General features: G+C 39.0%; 1 protein-coding gene and 1 pseudogene across 3 annotated transcripts in view; one reads left to right on the top strand and one right to left on the bottom strand.

Annotated features, from left to right (window-relative positions):
* Nucleotides 1–1465: 1465 nt before the first annotated feature.
* Nucleotides 1466–2108, top strand: LOC308639712 (ras-related protein Rab-5A-like; annotated as a pseudogene). Its single transcript has one exon. The product of its transcript is annotated as a ras-related protein Rab-5A-like (transcript).
* A 5956-nt stretch (nucleotides 2109–8064) lies between these two features.
* The window catches only part of LONRF3 (LON peptidase N-terminal domain and ring finger 3), a gene marked incomplete at its 5' end in the record, with an annotated part of 38979 nt that continues 26212 nt past the window's right edge, over nucleotides 8065–20831 (bottom strand). For both annotated transcript variants that reach the window (XM_081278390.1, XM_081278389.1), the window contains 5 exons: nucleotides 8065–13124; nucleotides 16015–16164; nucleotides 17310–17472; nucleotides 18705–18863; nucleotides 20439–20560. In XM_081278390.1, coding sequence (XP_081134516.1) covers nucleotides 12969–13124; nucleotides 16015–16164; nucleotides 17310–17472; nucleotides 18705–18863; nucleotides 20439–20560 — 750 coding nt within the window. In that variant the 3' untranslated portion in view covers nucleotides 8065–12968. The remainder of the gene's footprint in view (nucleotides 13125–16014; nucleotides 16165–17309; nucleotides 17473–18704; nucleotides 18864–20438; nucleotides 20561–20831) is intronic.

Below are 20831 nucleotides of genomic sequence, written 5' to 3'. Positions count from 1 at the left end.
TGACCCACAAAACTTCTTCCTTTCAGACATCTGGCATCCTGAAGGGAAGACTGGGTTACCAGCCTTTTCTTCATGATGCTATTTCCTTATGGGACTTTAAACACATTCAGGAAAGACAGAAACAGACCAGCCCCTTGAAGGGTTTATGGACAAGCCTTAATATTTCTTGCTTCTTGGCTTCTATTTAAAAAATCATGCATGTCTATTTGGGGGAGAGGATTATAGTTAATATCTGTATAATCTCACATTTGAAAACCAAATCCCAATATATTTTTGTTAAACTGCCAAGAGTCATGTTTGCTCAAATCAAAATGATGAGAGCAAAACTGGGATATACTGGGTAGTTAATGACTATATGTAGGCTAGTGCTTGTTGAGTTCTGTAAGCTGGAATTCGCTAAGTACCACCGCATTTCATCCTCACAACAACCTTATGAGATAGATGCTATTACTACCATCATTGTATAGATGTGAAAACTGAAACAGAGATGTTAAGTGACTTAAGATCACATGGGTAGCAAGCAATGGAGGCAAGATTCTATCCTATACAATCTAATTCTAGAGTCTGTTTTCTATACTGCTACACTTTACTTATTGATATTAGATGTATTTATGAATGAATTCATATAGTAGAAAAGCATTGTGGGTCACAGGACCATCTGTTTTGGATCAGGGCCCCCAAATCTAATTTTATTCCTAGCTGGGACGATGATCCCAATTCCTTCCATGATTACAAGAAGGACTGGGAGTGGAAGTGTGTGTCAATTGACAGAGATGGTGATTAAGGGCTTCTCTTTCCCAGCTAAAACAGCCTGCCTCAGATCTGTCAACCTGGATTTCTATGCATAGTGGTAGAGATTTTCCCCAAGCAGCAGGTTTTGAGGAAGAAAACTCCCAGAGTAGAAAAGTGATGTAAAGAAAAGTGGGTGGGGAGATGTCAGAAGGAACACTGCCTGATACAGCCTTTCCAGATAAGCTATAGCTGCTTTAAAACAATTATGTGGGAGAAGGGGGCCACCAGAACTACAAATCCCTTGTTCTTCCCAATTGCTATGGTTTAGATATCAGGTGTCTCCCTAAAGCATATGTGAAATGCTGCAAGAAAGTTTGAGGTGGAATGATTGGGTTATGAGAATCTTAACCTTATCAGTGCATTAATCCTCTTATAGGGATTAACTGGAGAAGGTGAGTGGCTGGCAGTGTGCTTTTGGGTTTTATACTTTGTCTGGGTCAAAGGAAATCTCTTGTAGTGTGAGGGAAGCAGCATGAGGAGGAGATGCCACTGCAGCCACAACTGCATTTGTCCTTTAGGCCTCACCTGGGCCTTATCACCAGGGAGCTGTGGCCCCAAGACTCTGCATAGCACAATCTCAGATTTCTTTACATCCAGGAAGAAAAAAAATTGCATCTTGGAAGTACATTTAGAAATCTGAAATTAGAAACTTTTTTTTTTTCCAAATTTGGACATGGCTAATCGAGGAGTAACAAGCCCGAATGGGCCAAACACTGGAAATAAAATATGCCAGTTCAAACTAGTACTTCTGGGAGAATATGTGGTTGGCAGATCAAGCCTAGTGCTTCATTTCATGAAAGGCCAATTTCATGAATTTCAAGAGAGTACTGTTTGGGTTGCTTTTCTGATCCAAACTGTGTATCTTGATGACACAACAGTAATATGGGATATAGCTGATGAAGAATGATACCACAACCTAGCACCAGTGTACTACAGAGGAACACAAGCAGCCAGAGTTGTATAAGATATCACTGAAGAGGAATCCTTTGCAAGAGCCAAAAACTGGGTTAAAGAACTTCAGAGGCAAACAAGTCCTAACACTGTAATAATTTTATCAGGAAACTAGGCTGATCTAGCAAATAAAAGAACTGTAGATTTCCAGGAAGCACAGTTCTATGCAAATGACAACAGTTTATTATTCATGGAGACATCAGCTAAAATGTCAATGAATGTAAATGAAATATTCATGGCAATAGCTAAAAAGTTGCCAGAAAATGAACCACAGAATACCGGAGCGAGCAAATTCTGCTAGAGGAAGAGGAGTAGACCTTACTGAACCTACACAACCAACAAGGAGTCAGTGTTGTACTAACTAAACCTCCAGTTTGAACTAGCTGGAATATTCTGCTTCCTAAATGTTGTTAACATCAGAATTGGAGCATTTAACCAGCTCAGTATAACTTCCAAAAAGAAGAGATTTATTATAGAGGCAAGTTTCTGATACAGAATTATATGTTTTGAACTTAATTTTTAATAACATGCATGTATCCCTCCAACTAATGTTACAGCAATAGAAAGGGAAGATGAGAACTATGTGTATACTTGTTTCATTGGAAAGTTATGAGGGAGTCATCTCTCATCATTAGGGATTAAAGACAAATGACTGGATCCATAACTAGTCATCCAGTTTCTCCAAACTGGAATAGTAGTCATCTATGGAAAAGATTTAGACATGGTTAATGTGGGCTTTTGAAAAACATTTTTAGGATTCTCCAGATGTTTATGCTTAGCTGAAATATTCAGGCAAATAAGAATTTCTTTTATATAAAGTCTACATTCCATATTTTGATAATAAATTAAACATAGGAAAACTATCCCATGTCTCCAGGAAGAAAAAAGAAATTAGTGGCATAAAAATTATAACCAGTCCCAATTTTGTTCATATTTTATTGTTTTTAGCTATGGTTAAACACAATATCTTTATTTATTCATTTTTATGTGGTGCTGGGAATGGAACCCAGGGCCTTGCCAGTGCAAGAGGAGCACTCTACAATCCCACCCCATTATTTTTTAAATAGAGTGAAAAAGCAAATGAAATTCCATCTTGTTTTAAGAGTATAAAAACTGATAAATGCAGGGGGAGCTGGGGATATAGCTCAGTTGGTACAGTGCTTGCCTCTGCATGCACAAGGCCCTGGGTTCAATCCCCAGCACCAAAATAATAATAATAATAATAATAATAATAATAATAAATGAAATTTAATAGTATTCCCTTCATGTGAGCTCTTCAACAAAAATAAAACAAATCAGGTGTCTGTGACTTCTATTTAGTTACTGCTGATCGGTATATAGGTCTTGTTTGGGGGTAGCAAGGGGGCTTTTGTTCTCTTTGGACATAAATATATTCAGTGCACTAACAATTCTGTACATTTAAACTTGATTACTTTAAATTTGTTTTCCAGTTATACTGTAAATAGGGTCTTTCATTGTCCATATGTTTATTATTTTTCTGTAATATTTAAGAGTTTCTTAAAAGTATCCAAAATGTACAGTTGCCAAAACAGATAATTATTTCTTCCTCCTTCTAAAGGAAGGTGCTTCAGTTGTTCCTCAGAGCTAGATCCATAATAAACAATGTACTTGCAATGTTAGTAACAATCTTGCAACCTTGTTTTTCAACGTCCATTTTATTTTGATCAGTTCAGTATATTGCACTAATTGTTTTAGATCTTTTCATTATATAAAATCTACCATGTGTCAGAGATGATTTAATCTATTTAAGTGCTGACCTGCTAGCAGAACTTGTACATTTTACAGAAATTCAGAATTAGTAAGGAAAACAGTTCTCCAGTGTTTAGTTTTATATTGAAGTGCTCAGATTGGAATAGAGTGATATAAAAAGGAAAAAAAGAAAAGAAAAAAAGAAAATCTCTGTTTCCTAGTGGTTTTCCTCCACCACACACACACCTTTGCTATCATGTCCTGCCTTACTTCCGGGCCAGAGGAGTGGAGTCAGCCATCTATAAACTGAGATCTCTGAAACTGTGAGCCCCAAATAAACTTTTCCTCCTCTAAAAATTGTTCTTGTCAGGCAGGTCTTGTGGTCAGAGCAGAAAAAAGCTGACTAAAACACCAATGAAATTTCCATCTCCAAGAAGGCCCATGAGACCTCTGATGGAGTGAAGAGAGGCATCTGAGATCTTCCTCTAGTGTGTTGAGCACACATCAGATTTGAAGCTCTTGTCTCATTTTAACTACTAACTCATGAAATGACCATGAACACTGTGTTGTGTAATCATAGTTCTCTTATATGCAGAATGGGCAAAACTAGTGGTTGTAAGCAGGAAGCCAGGCTAAATGACTTCTTATGGCCCCTTCCAGCTCTGGGATGTATGACTCTGGAAAAAATGAAGTTGTAGTATTTGACTTTTGTCCTTTATTTTGCCTTTTTAAAGTTTCACTTTACTTTTAATTGACACATAATAGTTGTATCTATTTACAGGGTACAGCATGATGTTTCAATACATGTATATATTGTATAATTTAAATCAGGGTAACTAGCACATCTATCACCTCAAACATTTCTTTCAAATGTCCAAAACTAGGGCTGGGGTTGTGGTTCAGTGGAGAGCGCTTGCCTAGCATGTGTGGGGCACTGGGTTCGATTCTCAGCACCACATATAAACAAATAAATTAATAAAAGTCCATCAATAACTAATAAAAATTTTAAAACAAAAAAATGTCTAAAACTACATGTACATTTTTTTCTGTAACAAAAGAATCAAAGCAGCCACAGAGGTGTATAGGGTGAAGAATAAGCTGGGAAAACTCTATTGACTATCATGGGGCCCTGAATTTGTAGTCATTAGGGAGAGAGGCCCTCATAAAGAAAGGCCCTAAAGACACAAGAGGGGACAAGTATTTGGAAAACGAGAATTAGAAATAATATGGTAGGAGTCAGTCTGAGAAGTGAGAATAGCCTTCATGGGAGGAAACCTTACTTGTAGTCAAAACAACGGCTGTGAGGTCAGACAATCTGAATTCCAAGCCAACCTCCCTGCTTCCTAGCTACAACCTTGAAAAGGTTACTTTATTTTTCTGAGCCACAATGTCCTTCTTTGTCAACCATGGGTAATACTAGCACCTTCCTCAGGACTAAATAAAATAATGTGTAGCACAATGGCCAACACGTACTTAGCATTCAGTACATCATTGCTACCATTTTGCTGTCATCAAGACTTGAAGTTCTCCACAGGTATCCATGAGCTGATTTGTTCTCCTGGGTCTGTGGCACCGGGATGTGTAGCTCTTCTTTTGAAATTAAAATATCTTCATTTCTGGACTGTGACTATGACTAAGTGGTAGAGCACTTTCCAAGCATGTGCAAAGCCCTGGGTTCAATCCCCAGCACAGGAAGGAAGGAAGGAAGGAAGGGAGGAAGGAAGGAAGGAAGGAAGGAAAAGAAAGAATGAACATGTGGGCTCTGGAAAAGAAAGAAAGAACGAACATGTGGGCTCTGGAATCCATGCAGGATCTGGCCCAGGTTTTAATCAGTAAACTGTAGGCAAGTAACATAACCACCCTGAGCTAGAGTTCACTCACTTATGATGTGGGAATAGAGACCTACTTCATAGATTATGGTGAGGTTCTAATGAGAAGATAAATACTTAAAAATCTAGAAAAAACAACCTTGCATGTAGTAAACACTCAATGGGCACCAGCCTATGGCTGGGTGACCAGCTTAATAAAGGACATTTGGCAGACTATTTGTCCTTTATGAGATCAGCCTAAGGGTGTGAGAACATGAATTATATGTCCTGCATACATGACTGCAGTCTTGGTTTGGGAATAAGTGACATCCACAATGGGCATGGAAGATGGAAGTCCACAGTCAATATGGGAAGAAGATGTACGAAGTTCTGCCAAGGAGATGAAGAGATAGTCACTTCAGTTATCACAATTGGCCATTTCCATAACTCTTTATTCTTCCTCCTCTTCTTCCCTTCCTTCCTCCTTCCCTCCATCCATCCATCTCCCTCTCCAATGGGAGTTCATTGTGGTAGACCATTTAAGAGGACACAATGCTCCTTCAACCCTAAATACTGCTCCTTTTATGAAATTTCTCATTTGGGCTCATAGATAGAAGACAACTATTCTAAGAGTGGCAGCAGATATCCTGATGGGACAAAAGGACTGCAGTCTCCTCTATTCCCATGACTATGTTAAATATCCCCATAATGTACTTCTAATGTTCAAGATAACAAAGATATTTATAGTAAAACTGGATTTAGGGAAAGTGGGCTATTTCAAGACTTAATTATGCTGCACTTATGGAATCCATAAATTGTTGATGTTGACTTCATGGAAGGTAAATAGTATTACGGAAAAAGGTATAATTTGAGGAGCTCTACTTGAATAAATGGAGGAAAATGTTTTTTTCAGGATTTTCTAATGCACCGATGACATTTGGCAACACATGTGTACGAGTAGACAGGAAACAAGAATGGCCAGTTAATGTGCATGTAGGTTGAAATGTGGATATTAACAACCAAAAAAAATTGGAAAGGATGAGAGCGGGGGGGGGGGGGGGCTAAGCTCTATGGAGGCAGAGTTGCTTGACTAGGCCATAGCTCTATGTTGAGCTGACCACAGACAATTCTGGCTAGGAAGTTTCTGCATTACCTGGAAGAAGTCAATACGAGCGGTATTGACACCAGCCCTTCTCTGGAGTGAAAAAAATCATTAGTTATGAAGGGGAAGTTTCAACTTGGGGAAGCCTATAGGCTTAGGGCATTTTTACTCTCCTTCTGTTGTTCAAATATCATACTGTGACTGAGAGTACATCCTAGAGAGGCATATTTGATTCTGGAAAACTCAAAGGTGCCAGAGTGAATCCCAGAGGACAGGAAGCAGAAAGCACTAGGTTTAGTTCTATTCAACGCCTAAGGAACAACTGCAAATAGGATCTTCTTAGATGGCTCAATCTGGAGAGAAAGTTATGCAGGCATTCTAGAAGGAAGATCTCTCCTGGATGGAAGCTTCTGATTTGGTTTGAGTGGGTTTTATCTCATGAGAACCAGGAAGTGGCAGCCCTGGCACAGAAGGGTACAGTTCAACAGCCAGGTATTTCCTCTGGGGCCTAGTTGGGCAGGAATTCTGATTTTATTGATAACCCCAAAGATTCTGTTATACAGAACAAGCTCAACTCAAAGTGAAATTATGTATCATGTTTTTGAGATTATATTTTGCATGGTGACCAGGTTGGCCTCCCACTTACAATCCTCCTGCCTTGGCCTCCCGAGTAGCTGGGATTACAGGTGTGCACCACTGCACCTGGGTTTATTGCTTCATTTTTGTCTCATTTCTATGTCCTTTTTCCTTTAGTCATAAAAGAGAACTTGTATAAGCCAACAAAGACATGAGACAAAAATCAGCACTGATTGGATGTTCCTAAATCTCTCTTATGGGGGTCAGCTGTGTCAATATTGCTCATCATTCTGATCAATTTTACCACTTTTCCTGTCAAGAGGTTCATGTTGGGCTGGGATGCAGCTCAGTGGTAGAGTGCTTGCCTAGCACGTGAGGCCCTGGATTCATCCCCAGTATGTTGTGTGTGTGTCGGGGGGTGGACCCTTGACTTTAAATAATTAAAATAAAAACACATAGGTTGCACTCATAAACATTTTATAACACTAAAGAAAACAGTAGGTAGTGTGCTCTGCTTTAAACAAATGCAACATATGTTTGGGTTCACAAATAAACTAAGGGCAAATTATTGAAAAAAATTTTGAAAAATTATTGAAAAAAATACTTCTGGGGCTGGGGTTGTGGCTCAGTGGTAGAGCACTCACCTAGCATGTGTGAGACCCTGGGGGTTCAATCCTTAAACAAAATAAAGGTATTGTGTACAATTAAAAAATAAAATATTAAAAATACTTCAACATATTAATTCATATGACAAGCTTTTTTAAAAAAAACAATTTATGGCCAATGTTTCATAATACATGTCACATTAATCTGTTAATATCTACTTCACTGCCACATACAGAAGAGCTTATCTGAATGCAGGTCTGTTTCCTTAAAAGCTCTTTTTTATTGAAGTGCTGGGACTAGAATCTAGGGCTCATGCAGGCCAAGTACTGTACCACCAAGCTGTACCCACAGCTCCTTAAAGGATCTTCCAGTGAAATGTATTACACCCAATAGGAACAAGAACAAAATGGATATTCCCATAGCTTTCTTCTCTATTCAGCTTCCAAGAAAATGACAGTGAAGCTAATTGGGTAATTCTTTTTCTAAGGTGTGAGCACAATATTGTTAGATACAAAGTGAGACAATAGGAAACCTTTTTTAATGAATAAACAACTTTCACAGAGACTATCTATGTCACATTGCTATTACAACACAAATGAGCTGAAACTTTTTTGTACAGATTTGGAAGAAGGGAACCCCTAAAAAGAAATCAAGCATATAGAGGTAGTTGAGTAGCAATGAGGGGGGGAGCATTGTCTTAATTTCCCTTCAATTTATTACAGTGCAAGAGTAAAACGGCTGTTTAACAAACAAATGGAAATCAAACACACATACACGTTTGCCACTATTTTAATCCTGGCATTACTGAGAACTGTACACAACAATGGAACTACTTAATCTAAGATAAGCCAACGGTGTCACACTGAACTTTTTGCTCTCCTTTTATTTTGTTGTGGTTTATTGTCATCGCAACAATAAATGAATGTTAATTGACTTTTAAAACGATGCATACGCTACAGTGTTGCTTTGTAAACTTCTGTTCATCACATTTGCTGCAAAAAGTTTTTAAAGGACTACAGAGTCATAAAGCAAAAGCTTTAAAGTGATACCAGGAACAGAGATCACAGGCACTTCTCTCTGGAGGTTAATTTAGCATGTTCGGAAATGCCCACTTGTAAGTGAAAATTTCTTCATTTTACCTTTGGATGTGCATAATCCAGATTATTAACCAGTTAAACATGGAACAAGATGAGCTATCATTCTGAAATGAACTGAATGTGTGCATTTTACATGGCTCCTTTTCCTTCCCTCTCTCTACACTCAGAAAGGGGCACAAAGTGAAGTTCATGCAGCTGGCTGCTTTTCACAACTGTCTTCAATCATGAATCAAAACCTCATTCCTCAGGCCCAAAGACGGGCTGAAAACCTGCCCTTTTCCAGTACTCGGGCTGCCTTTCATTCACATCTTTGTCACACACCTCTGCTATGACTCTGCCTTGGTGAGTGGAAATGGATGTGAAGTCAAGGTCAACAATTGGGGACTCAAGCAAGGAGTCCCTGAATAAAACTCTCACCTTGGAAATGGAAGTGGCATGAGGAACACAGTCCCCGGTGGATTATAGTCCATCAACAGTATGCAATCTGTTGATGGCAAGAGACCTCTGGGTACTGTGAACCAGCCTCAGGAGTTTTACCACTCCAATGGCCAGTCACAGGGGATTATCTGAGCCTAGGCCAGCTTCATAGTTAGAGCTGGAATCGCCACATGCGCAGTGACGTGACTTGACCCTGCTGCTAAAGCAGCATTGGCCTAGAGCAGTCAGCTGTCAAAAGGCAAGCTGTTGAAATAGTCAATTCTCCGCTCCCCTAAGTCAGGGGCAAGCACTCTTCTCTAGTTGTCTACAAAAAATTAGTTTCTTCCTTTTTCATTTTCTACATTTTGCTGGTTATTAGCTAGCAGCAGTATTATGGTACAAAGCAGAAAGGCATGGTGTCTGCTTGCTACCTAGGATACATATATGTATGTGTGTATAGGTACACACAGAGACAGACAGACAGACATAAAATAACCTACTAGGAAAAGACTGGGTCAGTCAAGACAGACAGAAAAACTAACCCAACAAGTGGCACTATCTACCAAGGGGGAACTCTTTATCCTTCTGGCCTAGATTTAGCCTTATGTCTTTTCTTATACTCCTCATTCTCTGGCTTGGCAGCAAAACCAATTTACAAAGAGTAAAAATGGTCAAGTCTAACTGATTACCCTGTTCAAGTATGCCTCAAATAAAGCCAAGGACTATGTTTCACTAGCCTTATGAAACATAAGCTTACTGTGGAACAACCTAACTGTGTATCTACAACTACTGAAAGTAAAGTGCAATTCTACCTAGCCAAGATCTTCATGTGCTGGAGTTGGGTACTCCCTTATCAAGAGGCATTCTAAGGTATGGAATTTCATGTTCTATGATATGGAATCATAAGAAATCTACTTCCTTCTTGACTTAGATTAATCAGAGATGTTTTGGGTAACTTCATTTTACTGGCAACCTCCCATTGTGAGCTTTTGGGTGCTTTTGTGATGTGCCTGCCATGCCTGTTAAATAATATTATGTATAACACAAACTATTTAATATGTTTGTCTGCAAAGTTCAAAATCAAGAACGGTTACTTGCTGGATGACCATATTATCTGGGCAAAGTATTTAATATTGCTGAGCGTCAGTTTTCTCATCCAAAATATGGAGATAATAACTGCTCTCTGAGAAAAAAAATGATATAATGAGCTAATATAAGTGACATTACCTGGGTAGTACCCAGTACATCATAGGCTTTCAATGAATTTTTGTTGAATCTGTTATTTTGGATGGCATAAAAAATACCATGAACTAAGCACACAAGTCATAGATTGTAAAATCCAATCACCCTATAATGGGTGAGTTTCTAAACACATTCTGGAGAACAAGGAGTGATGACTTGGTTATTATAATGGAGCTACAACTTAAGGCTTCCATACCATCCAAAATTCTAGACCTTCAAGCAACATTAATTTTTAGCTCTTATGGAAATGAGAAAATGTTTGCTGGTCGATGTTAGTCCCTATCTCTGACCCTCATTTGTTCTCCAGTCTTTTCTCTTTCCAAAACAGACTTAACACTGAAAGAAATTAGCTGCAAACCATCAAGTTATGGTGCAAAAATCCAGTAGTGCAAATTCCACCAAGTTTATAGGTATTGCAAGTGGGTAGTGCATGTAAAGGCAGTGTTCTATGCAATTGTAGGCCTTCGATGACATTTTGTAACTATAACTTATCTAATAAAGCTATGACCTGTTGAATGTCCCCCCTTGTGAAGGCACTGTGCTGTGTGACTTTTGAAATGTCACATTTAATGTTTATAACAACTGTTCATAACAGTATTTATCATCACCATTTCATAGATGAGGAAACTGGGGCTCAGTCAAAGTTAAATCACTTGCCAAAGTAACATATCTAGTATGTGGGGAACCATATGACCTTTTTCTTTATTGTGTTTACACTAGATAATAGGAAACTACAGTACTAGGACCATGTTATGACCACTTGGTTGGGCATCAGATGGGAGGGAAGGGCCTCTAATTTCTTGCTGCCTGAGACTTAAAGAATCTGATTGAGTAATTAACTATGCCTTTATTCCATTCTACCTATACATTCTTCACCAGCCCAGTCTACTCCAAACTTCAAATCTGGAAACATAATGCTCTGACAACTCCATTAATCAAGTGCAGAAAACATTTGGTCTCTGCTTACACAAGTCTCTGGATCATTTCATTCTCCCTTTCCTATTTATGACCATGGTGGTGATAAAAGTCCTAGTGTCTTGAGCATGACCTTCTCACCTTAACAGAGTAGGCAGACATGGCTCCTTTTCCTTCCCTCTCTCTACACCACGAAGAGGCACAAAGTAAAGCTAATGCAGGTGGCTGCTTTTCACAACTGTGAATAATGCACCACAGCTATCCAAAATCACATAGATAGACAACTTGCCTGAAGGTATGAATGCAACAACTCCCTTCCTCCCAGCCCTAATCTTTTCACTCTGTCATGATAGTCCCATACTCATGATATTACTTTAGGTTCTTCTGACACCAAGAAATCAAACTAGTGTAAAAGAAGCTGAACAATGCTTACTCCTACCTCCTCAACCCTTCTTCCCCCCACCCCCCAGATTGAAAACTGTGGCCCACTGTAACTAGGAAAAATGACAGTGTTTAGACAATGATGTCATGGATTGTCTGGCTCTTTAGAAAAGATTTCTTAAGGATTCTACCCTACCTGGTTTCTTTACATTTTTAATATTGAATAGTCCTTCATCAAGTATTTCAGCACATTCTAGCCCATTGTCTTGATCCTCAGAACCTTGAAAAGGGGTGGGGTATGTAGGATAGTGGGGGATGGCTTTAATATGCCAAACTGAATGTCATTTCCTCTAAAGGGTTAAATATTATCTTGCCTAAAATCCCATTCCTGACTGCACTGGGGAAAAATATACTTCTAATCAGATTGCTGAAAAAAATGCCCATAATAGATTATCATAAATGACATTCCTGTGATTCATGTCTTCATTCTGGAACAATAATTCTTTCAGCCCTGTTCTGTATGACACATAGAAATTGGATTTTTAACTATACCCTGGCATCTACCATAATCTTTGCTAAATCACTTAGCTATTTTATGTTGTTTATTTCAAACTGGAAAAATGGATTCTATGAAAATAGATGACCTTAGCATCATTTGGAAATTCTTTTAAACATCCACCAGGATAGATAGAAAGTCCCCCAATTGGGATCAATGTAGTAAAAACTGATTAAAGGGAAAAAAAATGTGCATTTCTAGTATTGTTATTCCCCCAAGGTACATGGTAAACCACATCAATAAATAAAGCAATGGACTTTTCAGTAATGTACACTTAAATAGTTACAAACACACATGTAGAAAAAAGGATACAGTAGTGCAAAAAATAAATTATTAAAACAGATAGAAGTATGAACATTATTTTACACAATGCTCTATAAAACCTGAACCATTTGGAATGAGACCTCAAGTCAGTGAGATAATGCAGCAACATGATTCATTATTAGTATCTTTGCTTCACATTTCAACCACATAGTTATTCATCTATGAAAGACAAATTAAAGCAAAATTGTCTTAAACTTTCAGGAAAAAAATTTTGTTAAAATCAATTTTTCCTGGGTTCTTAAACACCTCTGCTATTTATGTAGTTATGCAGCATGTCAAGAAGCATCTTAAGACAGAAAGTTCCAAACAGGTCACATTCTTTTGGTCTTTCTACTTGATTTAATTGTCTGTGTGATCAAAAGCAGAGTAATGCCTCTGTTTGCTTGATACCCCCCTTCTGTTAAGATGTTATTGCAATTAGAAATATTTACAAGAAGACTTCCCCAAGGCAATGGGGAGGGTGGGAGCTCCTCTTCAACGATCTAATCTTGCTAGTTTTGGTTTCGGGATATAAAGGCCAGGACTCGCCGAATACCGTTCAATCTATCCTTTAAAGACCTCATTGCTAGGAATGGGAGCTGAGCACGGCTTTCCAAGGGAAGAACAGCTAATGTCCACCAACACCAGGCAGGACCATTTGGGTTAATCTGCAACAGAGAAACACAATGTGATCATCTTATTCCCTGCAATCCATATGGGTCTACAGATTTTCAAATGCCCAAAATAAACAATCCAGGTAAAACTGCTTCTGTGTGTGTGGTAGAGACTGGTAACTGCCTCCATATTTATTTCCTCTTTATTTTAGCTGAATATATAGCTGCCTAGGCGGTAGTGGAGAGGCACTGCATTTCTCAGCCTCCCTTGTAGCTAGGTGAGACCATAAGACAAAGTTCTGGCTAATGGGGTATAAAGAGAAGTGTTATGCATGGTGTTTGAGTCATACTCTAAGGAAAGAAGCATGTGTCCTCTGCTTCCCTCTTTCTCCTGGCTTTCCTCTAGCTACACAATGAACATGATGATGATTTTTTAAATTTTCTCAATCAAAAAGACAAAGACACATTCTAAGGATGGTAGGCCTTTGTGATGGAGTCTGGACCCTGAATGGTCTCATGGAATAGAGCTACCCTAGCCCTCCAAAACTCAGACCCTCTATTCCATTGGAGCTAGATTTATTTTGAATACTTGTTAAAGCAGATAAGCCAACACCCCATGCCTTCTAGCCAGTGTGATGTCATGAGCTGGAATATCCCTATTTAGGCCCTTCTACTTTTAAGATCGAGTTTAGGTCATTGGACTTTGTAGGTCTTTAATTCCCATGACTCCACAGGCTTTATAGGTGTCCTAACTCCTTCCATTTTCTTATTCTGGCTGAAGACAATAGTCTAGCTATGCCAAGTCACTATACAGGGCCACAGCTATCTTCTCCCCTAAAACCAAGGGCATGATTTACAGTTTCAAAGAACAGCAATCCCATTTTGCAAAAATTCCAATTAAAAACACATTCATATTAACCTTCATATTTCTCCATGTTTTTCTTAAATAAAGAGCTTTCTTGTCCCATCTATATTCTTCACCAAAATTCTGTCTGTAATCAGTTTCCCCAGTACATTTTAAACATTGGCAACTTATTTCTTATGAACCTCAAAATGAGTTTTCTTTCCAGAACTTTCAAGAAATTGGTTTTAGTAACTAACTATGGAGAACCACATTCTAGCCAAACTCCTTACACCTGGAATTATTTAGCTCCAAATTGGATCAACTGATTCTCCCCAAATCTCACTGCCCTCTTTACTTCTCTGTCTCTAGCTTCACCTGGATTCTTTTTTGTCCCTCACTGCAGTGTGCAACATGATCTCCCTCCTATAATCATTTTGCATATTAGATTGACATTCTGAATTCTTTCCCAGGATCATCAACAAAGATATTGAGACTGATGTTAATCTTTGTGGCAGTTTCTAGGAAACCTCCTCCCGGAGCTAAGAACAATCATTCATAGGACTGCTGGGCTGCAGCACTGGCTAGCAAACTGGATGGCCTTTTGGTTTTTGCTGGTGTTGCCATTGACAAAGCAACATGATAACAAAACTAAAAAGAAAAGAAAAAAAAACCCAAAATTTCAGCTTTCTGTGTCATTAAGTTCTTATAAATAATTACTGTAGCATCTGTATTTTTTCCTGTGGAAGATGCAGTAAACACTGCTGATCTCTATCTTCTGCCTGACTTGGGGAGAATGTGTCCCAGAAGATGAAGGGGAGCGTCAAGATTGATCATGGAGTTTGCTCAGAGCTCTGCTGTAATCGTGAGTCACCATGGCCCAGAGCCAGGAGCTGGGTCACTGGGAAGCACTTTCTGGCCTTTCTCCCTTCAAACTCACAATGCCTTCGTATGAAGGAAAGGAGCCATCTTTGTGGTCTGAGGAAAGCAAAATATATTAGCCCATAAGGAAACAAGACAGATGTATTAGAGCCTCAGAATGCAAAAGGAAGAGGAGACTTTAGAGACCTCCTCATATAACTCTCTCACTTCAGAGAAAAGCTGAGAAAGGGGAAGGGATTTAACCAAGGTCACACTGCTAGAAAGGTAAACAGGATCAGTCATTTGGCAGAGAAACCAGAATATAGATATTCAAAATATTCATATTTTTCTGCTGTGTCAAGAATGAACCTAAGTAATGAATCAAATAAGTTATAGGAGTGAAAAGATGGTGGTAAGGAAATATTTGGTTAGGATATCTCCAGCCTTGTCCTAGGAAGGAAGCATTCCTAGAACTGGAGTTCTCTGAAAGTACTCCTTGATTTATACCAGGCAAGCAAAAAAACTACTTTCTCCTCTTTCCTAGTGGGCTTTAGATCTTCAGCTTGATCTTATAAATGGACCTGTCCCTCAAGGTAGAAGACTGATACAATAGGACCTAATCAACTATTTTCTGGTATGACTCAAATGAGGGTAACTTTAACAATGGGGTCAGTTTTCTTCGGAGCTGTTTGCTCTGATGAGGACAACAGTGAATGTCTAGATTTGCAGGATTAAGTATGGATCAGCAAGGGCATGAAAAGTTCTTGTGGCCTTGCAATTAGAATCTTGTAGGGTAACTGGCCCTATCTCCAAGCTCCTGCATTAATAGAGGAGAAGTTCTAGAGCTCTCTGGAAGTGGCAGCCTTTGATTTTAGCTCCCACAATACTTTTCTCTTAAATCCTGGCCTTTGCATATCTCTTGTTACTCTAAACTTACCAAGTTATAAGTCTGAACTCCATTGAACATTCTTTTGTTGATGGTATCTATATTACCATTCACTCACCTCACTTCTCTCTCAATGTCTATCTTAGATTCAAGTTCCAATGTTTTACTTCAGTTACCCCAATTCTGATTTAAAATCCTTTTGATGCTCACTGTCTAGCCAAATAATACCAACTTGTATCCATTTTCCCCTTTACACTTAGGATCTGCTGGATGACCACCACACACCTATCTAATCACAAGCCTCAAGCACTCCCATCTGATGGGGCAACCCATTATATGAAGACATTTTTATATACCTGGGGATCAGCATCTTTTTCTGGCATTGGACCAAAGTGACTGAGTATCCGATTCTTCAGAGATGATTTGAGTGAGTGAAACCATGATGCCGCTTGCTCATAGACACAGTTATGCAATCCCATAAGTTCAGCACAATCCTCTCCCTGAACCTGAAAGTATCAAGGTGGAAGTGAGACATTCTGTACCCTCTCCATTCCTCCCAGAGTTGCTTTTGATGTTGACCCTCTTTAAGCATCCCTTCTGCCTTCCTGTGGCAAGGCTCACCCACACATCTTTCTCCTGTATGTGGTATGACACACTCCATAGTCAGGTGCATATATGGTTGGGGATGGGAAGCAGGAAAGTTCAGATGTGGAGAGTAGCCAAAAGAGCAAGACGCTCAAAAAGCCAAACGGTGGAACAGGCCTGAGCGGACACAGATTATGCTGGTGTAGGCCTCTGTCCTTTTTGTTTTTACACTTATTTTCCCACTGCTCTCTGGGAACAGAGATATAAATGTGTCTCAATGTGTAACTATCTCCAAAGTCAAATATATTTATTTGCTGATCAAATATTCATCAATCTACTACATAGTGAATGTAAATATAAATTAACATGGGATGACTGACTTCTTCCACCCATTTGCTAAAAAAACTGAGGATTAACTGGACAGGTCATCTTTCTGCTTTAGGGGATGATTAATGATTCTGCTTTCAGGGTAGGGCTCTTAGCCATGTTGTACATTTAAAAATCCAAATGCATATGTGAATTTACAGTTATCACAAAAGAAAAAATAAATTGATCAATAAATACTTATGTATAGGCCCCACTCCAGATCTATTCCCTGCTTTCCCTGGTAGAGACCTAACTGGTAGGCTGAAAGGGCCCCAGGGTTGGTCTGAGGTAGCATTTATATATATATATATATATATATATATATATATATATATATATATATATATATATGTATTTTGTTGTTGATGCACCTTTATCTTATTATTTATTTTATGTGGTTCTGAGACTCGAACCCAGTGCCTCACACATGTTAGGCAAGTGCTCTGCCACTGAGCCACAACCCCAGCCTGCTGAGGTAGTATTTCTTATGCATAGCTGCAACTCTGCAGCTAAACAGGGAGAGCCAGGACAATGAGTGCTGTCACTACAAATCTGCAATTGGACAGCAATCCAGCAGCATTTAGCATTGCTCTAGCAATCTGGTGAGAAATCACATGGCCCCAAGACAGTTCTGAGAAATCCTTTTGCAATCATCTTTGTATGCCAAGTTACAGGGATTCTTGGCACTAGCCACCTTCACCTTTTGATCTTCAATGTATTCAATGTCAGCTGTGTTGTAGCCATCTCGTTGACCCTGATGGAGCACCTTGAAGCGCCTCTTGCCTATGCTGTCAACCACAGAGCGACCATCGGCAAAAAATTGAACATTTCTGATCTCTAGGATACAGCCATATTCTGCAAACCTGTTTATTAAGAATGAAGTCAAGAAGGTAGATCCTTGAGTTTTATTTCACTGGCCTTGACCCCAATCATTTCTATAACCCTGTGCTGTGCCTTAAGGAACATCTGCCTAATTTACCTGGCCCTGGGTTTCAACTGCAACTGTATAATAGTTGGATGGAGCTAAAATATGAACCTGGACAGTTTAAGTCCAGGGCCCACGTTCTTATAAAACAAGTTTTATAATAAATACCACCTGCTTAACAAAGACCAATTATGTTTTTTTTTAAAAATAAGCAGCCTCTCACACAGTAACAGGCAGTTTTTTCATAAAAAACCCTTAACATAGCACTATAACTACTACCATTTATTGAGCACATACTGTGTACTAGTGCTATGGTTTGAATGTCTGCTCCCTACAAAACTCATGCTGTAATTAAGATGTGGAAACTTTAAGAGGTGATTAGGCCAAAGGGGTTCTGTCCTCATGAATGGATTGATAGAATTAAGAACAGCTTGGTATAACCCCCTTTCTCTCCACCCCCCAGCCTCTCTTTGCCCTTCTGCCATGTTATGGTGTAGCAAGAAGGCCCTTGCCAGACACTGGCACCTTAATTTTGGATCCCAGCCTCCAGAACCATGAGAAATAAATTTCTATTGTTTATAAATGACTCAGTATATGGTATTCTGTCATAGCATCCCAAAATGGACTCAGACAGCTGGGAACTGCACTTAGTGCTTTATGTGTATTATTAACTCATCAATCCTCCCAACAAATAAACCCAATGAGGTAAGCACTATCATCTTACCCACTTAACAGACAAGGAAACTGGATATAGAGAGGTTTGAATAATTTGCCCAAAATCAAAATTGCTCCAAGGATGAAATTAGAATATAAATCTAGGGAGTTTGACTTCAGAGACCATATCATTTTTTCTTCACAGTGGTCATGCATGCCAGGCAAGTGCTCTACCACTGAGCCAAATGCCCAGCCCCAGCCTACACTCTTTATAAAAGAAGTTTTACAATATAAACTACCTGCTTTACAAAAGACTGACTCTAGGATTCTTTTAAACAGGCAGCCTCTCACTTAGTAAATGGGGCACCAAAGAGACTATCATCCTTACAAATGCTCCTGTTCTTAAGCTGGCTAAACCTCATGAGATAGGTCTCACTACCTCTGGGAACACTCCAGAGTAAAACAAAAACATCCCTCTCTACCAACCTCCCTTTACTCCCAGGGCTTCTCACTTACCCTTTGACAGGATCTCCAAGGCACATGCCAAACTGTCTTGTACCTGTTTCGATACATCTGCGAATCATCAGGCGGTAACAAGGCTCAAAGATGTGTAGGGGACAAGGAACAGTGGGATAGGCCATGGTGCACACGAAAATAGGCACGTTCTTATTTAAGCTGTCAGGAAGAGCAAATTAGATGGATCTCAAAGCAATGGAGTAGAACACAAAAAAGATGGTCAAATATCACCATGTAATTCCCCAGAGAGAAGTCAAGGAGCCATCAAATTTTGATGACTGATAAAAAAATCCTAACGTTGTGATCTGAGTCCCACAATGTGGTGCAAAAGTTAACCTAAGGTCTAAGAGATTAAAATTGGATTGCACATGTTCTAATGTGGCTTCAGAAGTTCTCTAGTACCTTAAGATTGTGAGTTATGGCTATGTTGTGTATTTTTTCTTTCTATGATTCATCTCTTCACTCAAAATTGTCCCTCTTTCGGTGTTTTGCTGACAAATACTGAAGGTATAAGTGCATCAAGAGGTGATGGGAAATTCTTTGCAAGGTCCTCGTGACATCTCAAATTTGTAACACCTTCCCCGCCAGAAATGTGCATGGAAAGACCAACTAGGAAGAGGAGCAAGCAAGAGACAGAGAAGAGTAATTTAACCCACTGATGCTCAAATACTCTTGTGCTTCAGATACACCAGGGACCCTTAAATCCAGATGACTAGGCCACTGTACTCCCAAGGATACTGATGGGATTAGCTATGGAACTAGGATCCAGGGATTTGTGTTTCAACAGTACCCCCCCCCAAAGATTCAGACACATGACCCACTGCAGAATCTCCAACTGGGCCAGCTCCTCGTTATCCTCTTATTTGATAAACAATCCATTGCAGGAACATTGAACCTAAACCTACAGAGATATAAAACTATCTGCACAAATCCCAAAAGGGTTAGGTTTAGAATTCCTTCAAATAGAAAGCCCCAAAGTATGTTCCCATATTTACTAATAACACCTTACGTGATATTTGAGAATATGGCTCAGAGAGACTCAAGGTTAACTTTAAAGTGAAGGGAAAAAGAAAATGATGTACTGAGTAGTTTCAGTATAAGTCAATATAAAAACATTTCTAGTTTCAGAGGAAAACATTATTTAAAGTGAGAGAAACATTCAAACAAACTGATGGCAGAGTTTAGAAATATTCTCTACAGGGTGGACATAAAACCAGAACAGTTTTTTCTTGTTTAGTTGATTTTTGGTTTTTGCTAACAGGAAACCATGCCTCACAGAATACTCACAAAATACTGTGAGAACTGCACTATGGATGTGAGGGTGGGGGGCGGTAATAAAATGGGCAGAAATTAGTGGTGGCCCCTTACTTCTTCCACTAACTAAGCAGACAGAGCTTGGAGCCTCAATCAGCAAAAGTTCTCCTGATTATGCTATTCCAGTTTACTCCTCCCAGCAAGACCCATTACAAGTGCCAAGATGCGTATTAGTTTGTGTGTTTGGCTTATGCATCTTGAGTGGTGTGTTGGTAAATGCTTAACAACTGGCTTTGGGGTAGAGGGAATCCTACTTTATACCATTTGCTGATTTCCATGGTATGAATGTTTTCACCATGGCCAGTTTAAAGTTGCCACCAAGATAACTCTGAATAAGGAGCTGGGGAAAAAAATTCTGCACATTCAACTCTCATGAGCTGGTATGAATGAAACTGAAAACAGAAACATGCATATACATACTTAGACAGTTCTTCCATTTCTTCTTCATGAAGCCTTCTTCGTTCCTTTAGTTCCTCTGGAAGGAACTTAGCTATTAGCTCTTCCATTATTACATTTTTGCTGTATTTTCTTGATACCAAGCACTATATGGGGAACAAAGCAATTTGATATTATTCAATCATCAAAAAAAAAAACACACAAGGACTTCTGACACAATCAGCAGAACAGCCAAGTGACTCTCATATTGGAGTAATTTGGACCCACAATTTAGCAGCTAACACTCTAATATATGTATTCTCCAGATATCAGAATTTAGTTTTTTTTTAAACATGTAAATGATTACCTTCATATATATATGTTATAGATGGACACAATACTTTCATTTTACTTATTTATTTTCATGTGGTGCTGAGG

Source organism: Spermophilus citellus (genome assembly GCF_964194105.1).
Source record: "Spermophilus citellus genome assembly, chromosome: X".
NCBI lineage: Eukaryota > Metazoa > Chordata > Mammalia > Rodentia > Sciuridae > Spermophilus > Spermophilus citellus.
The sequence above is the reverse complement of the archived record's forward strand: the minus strand, read 5'-3'. Positions and strand labels throughout refer to the sequence as shown.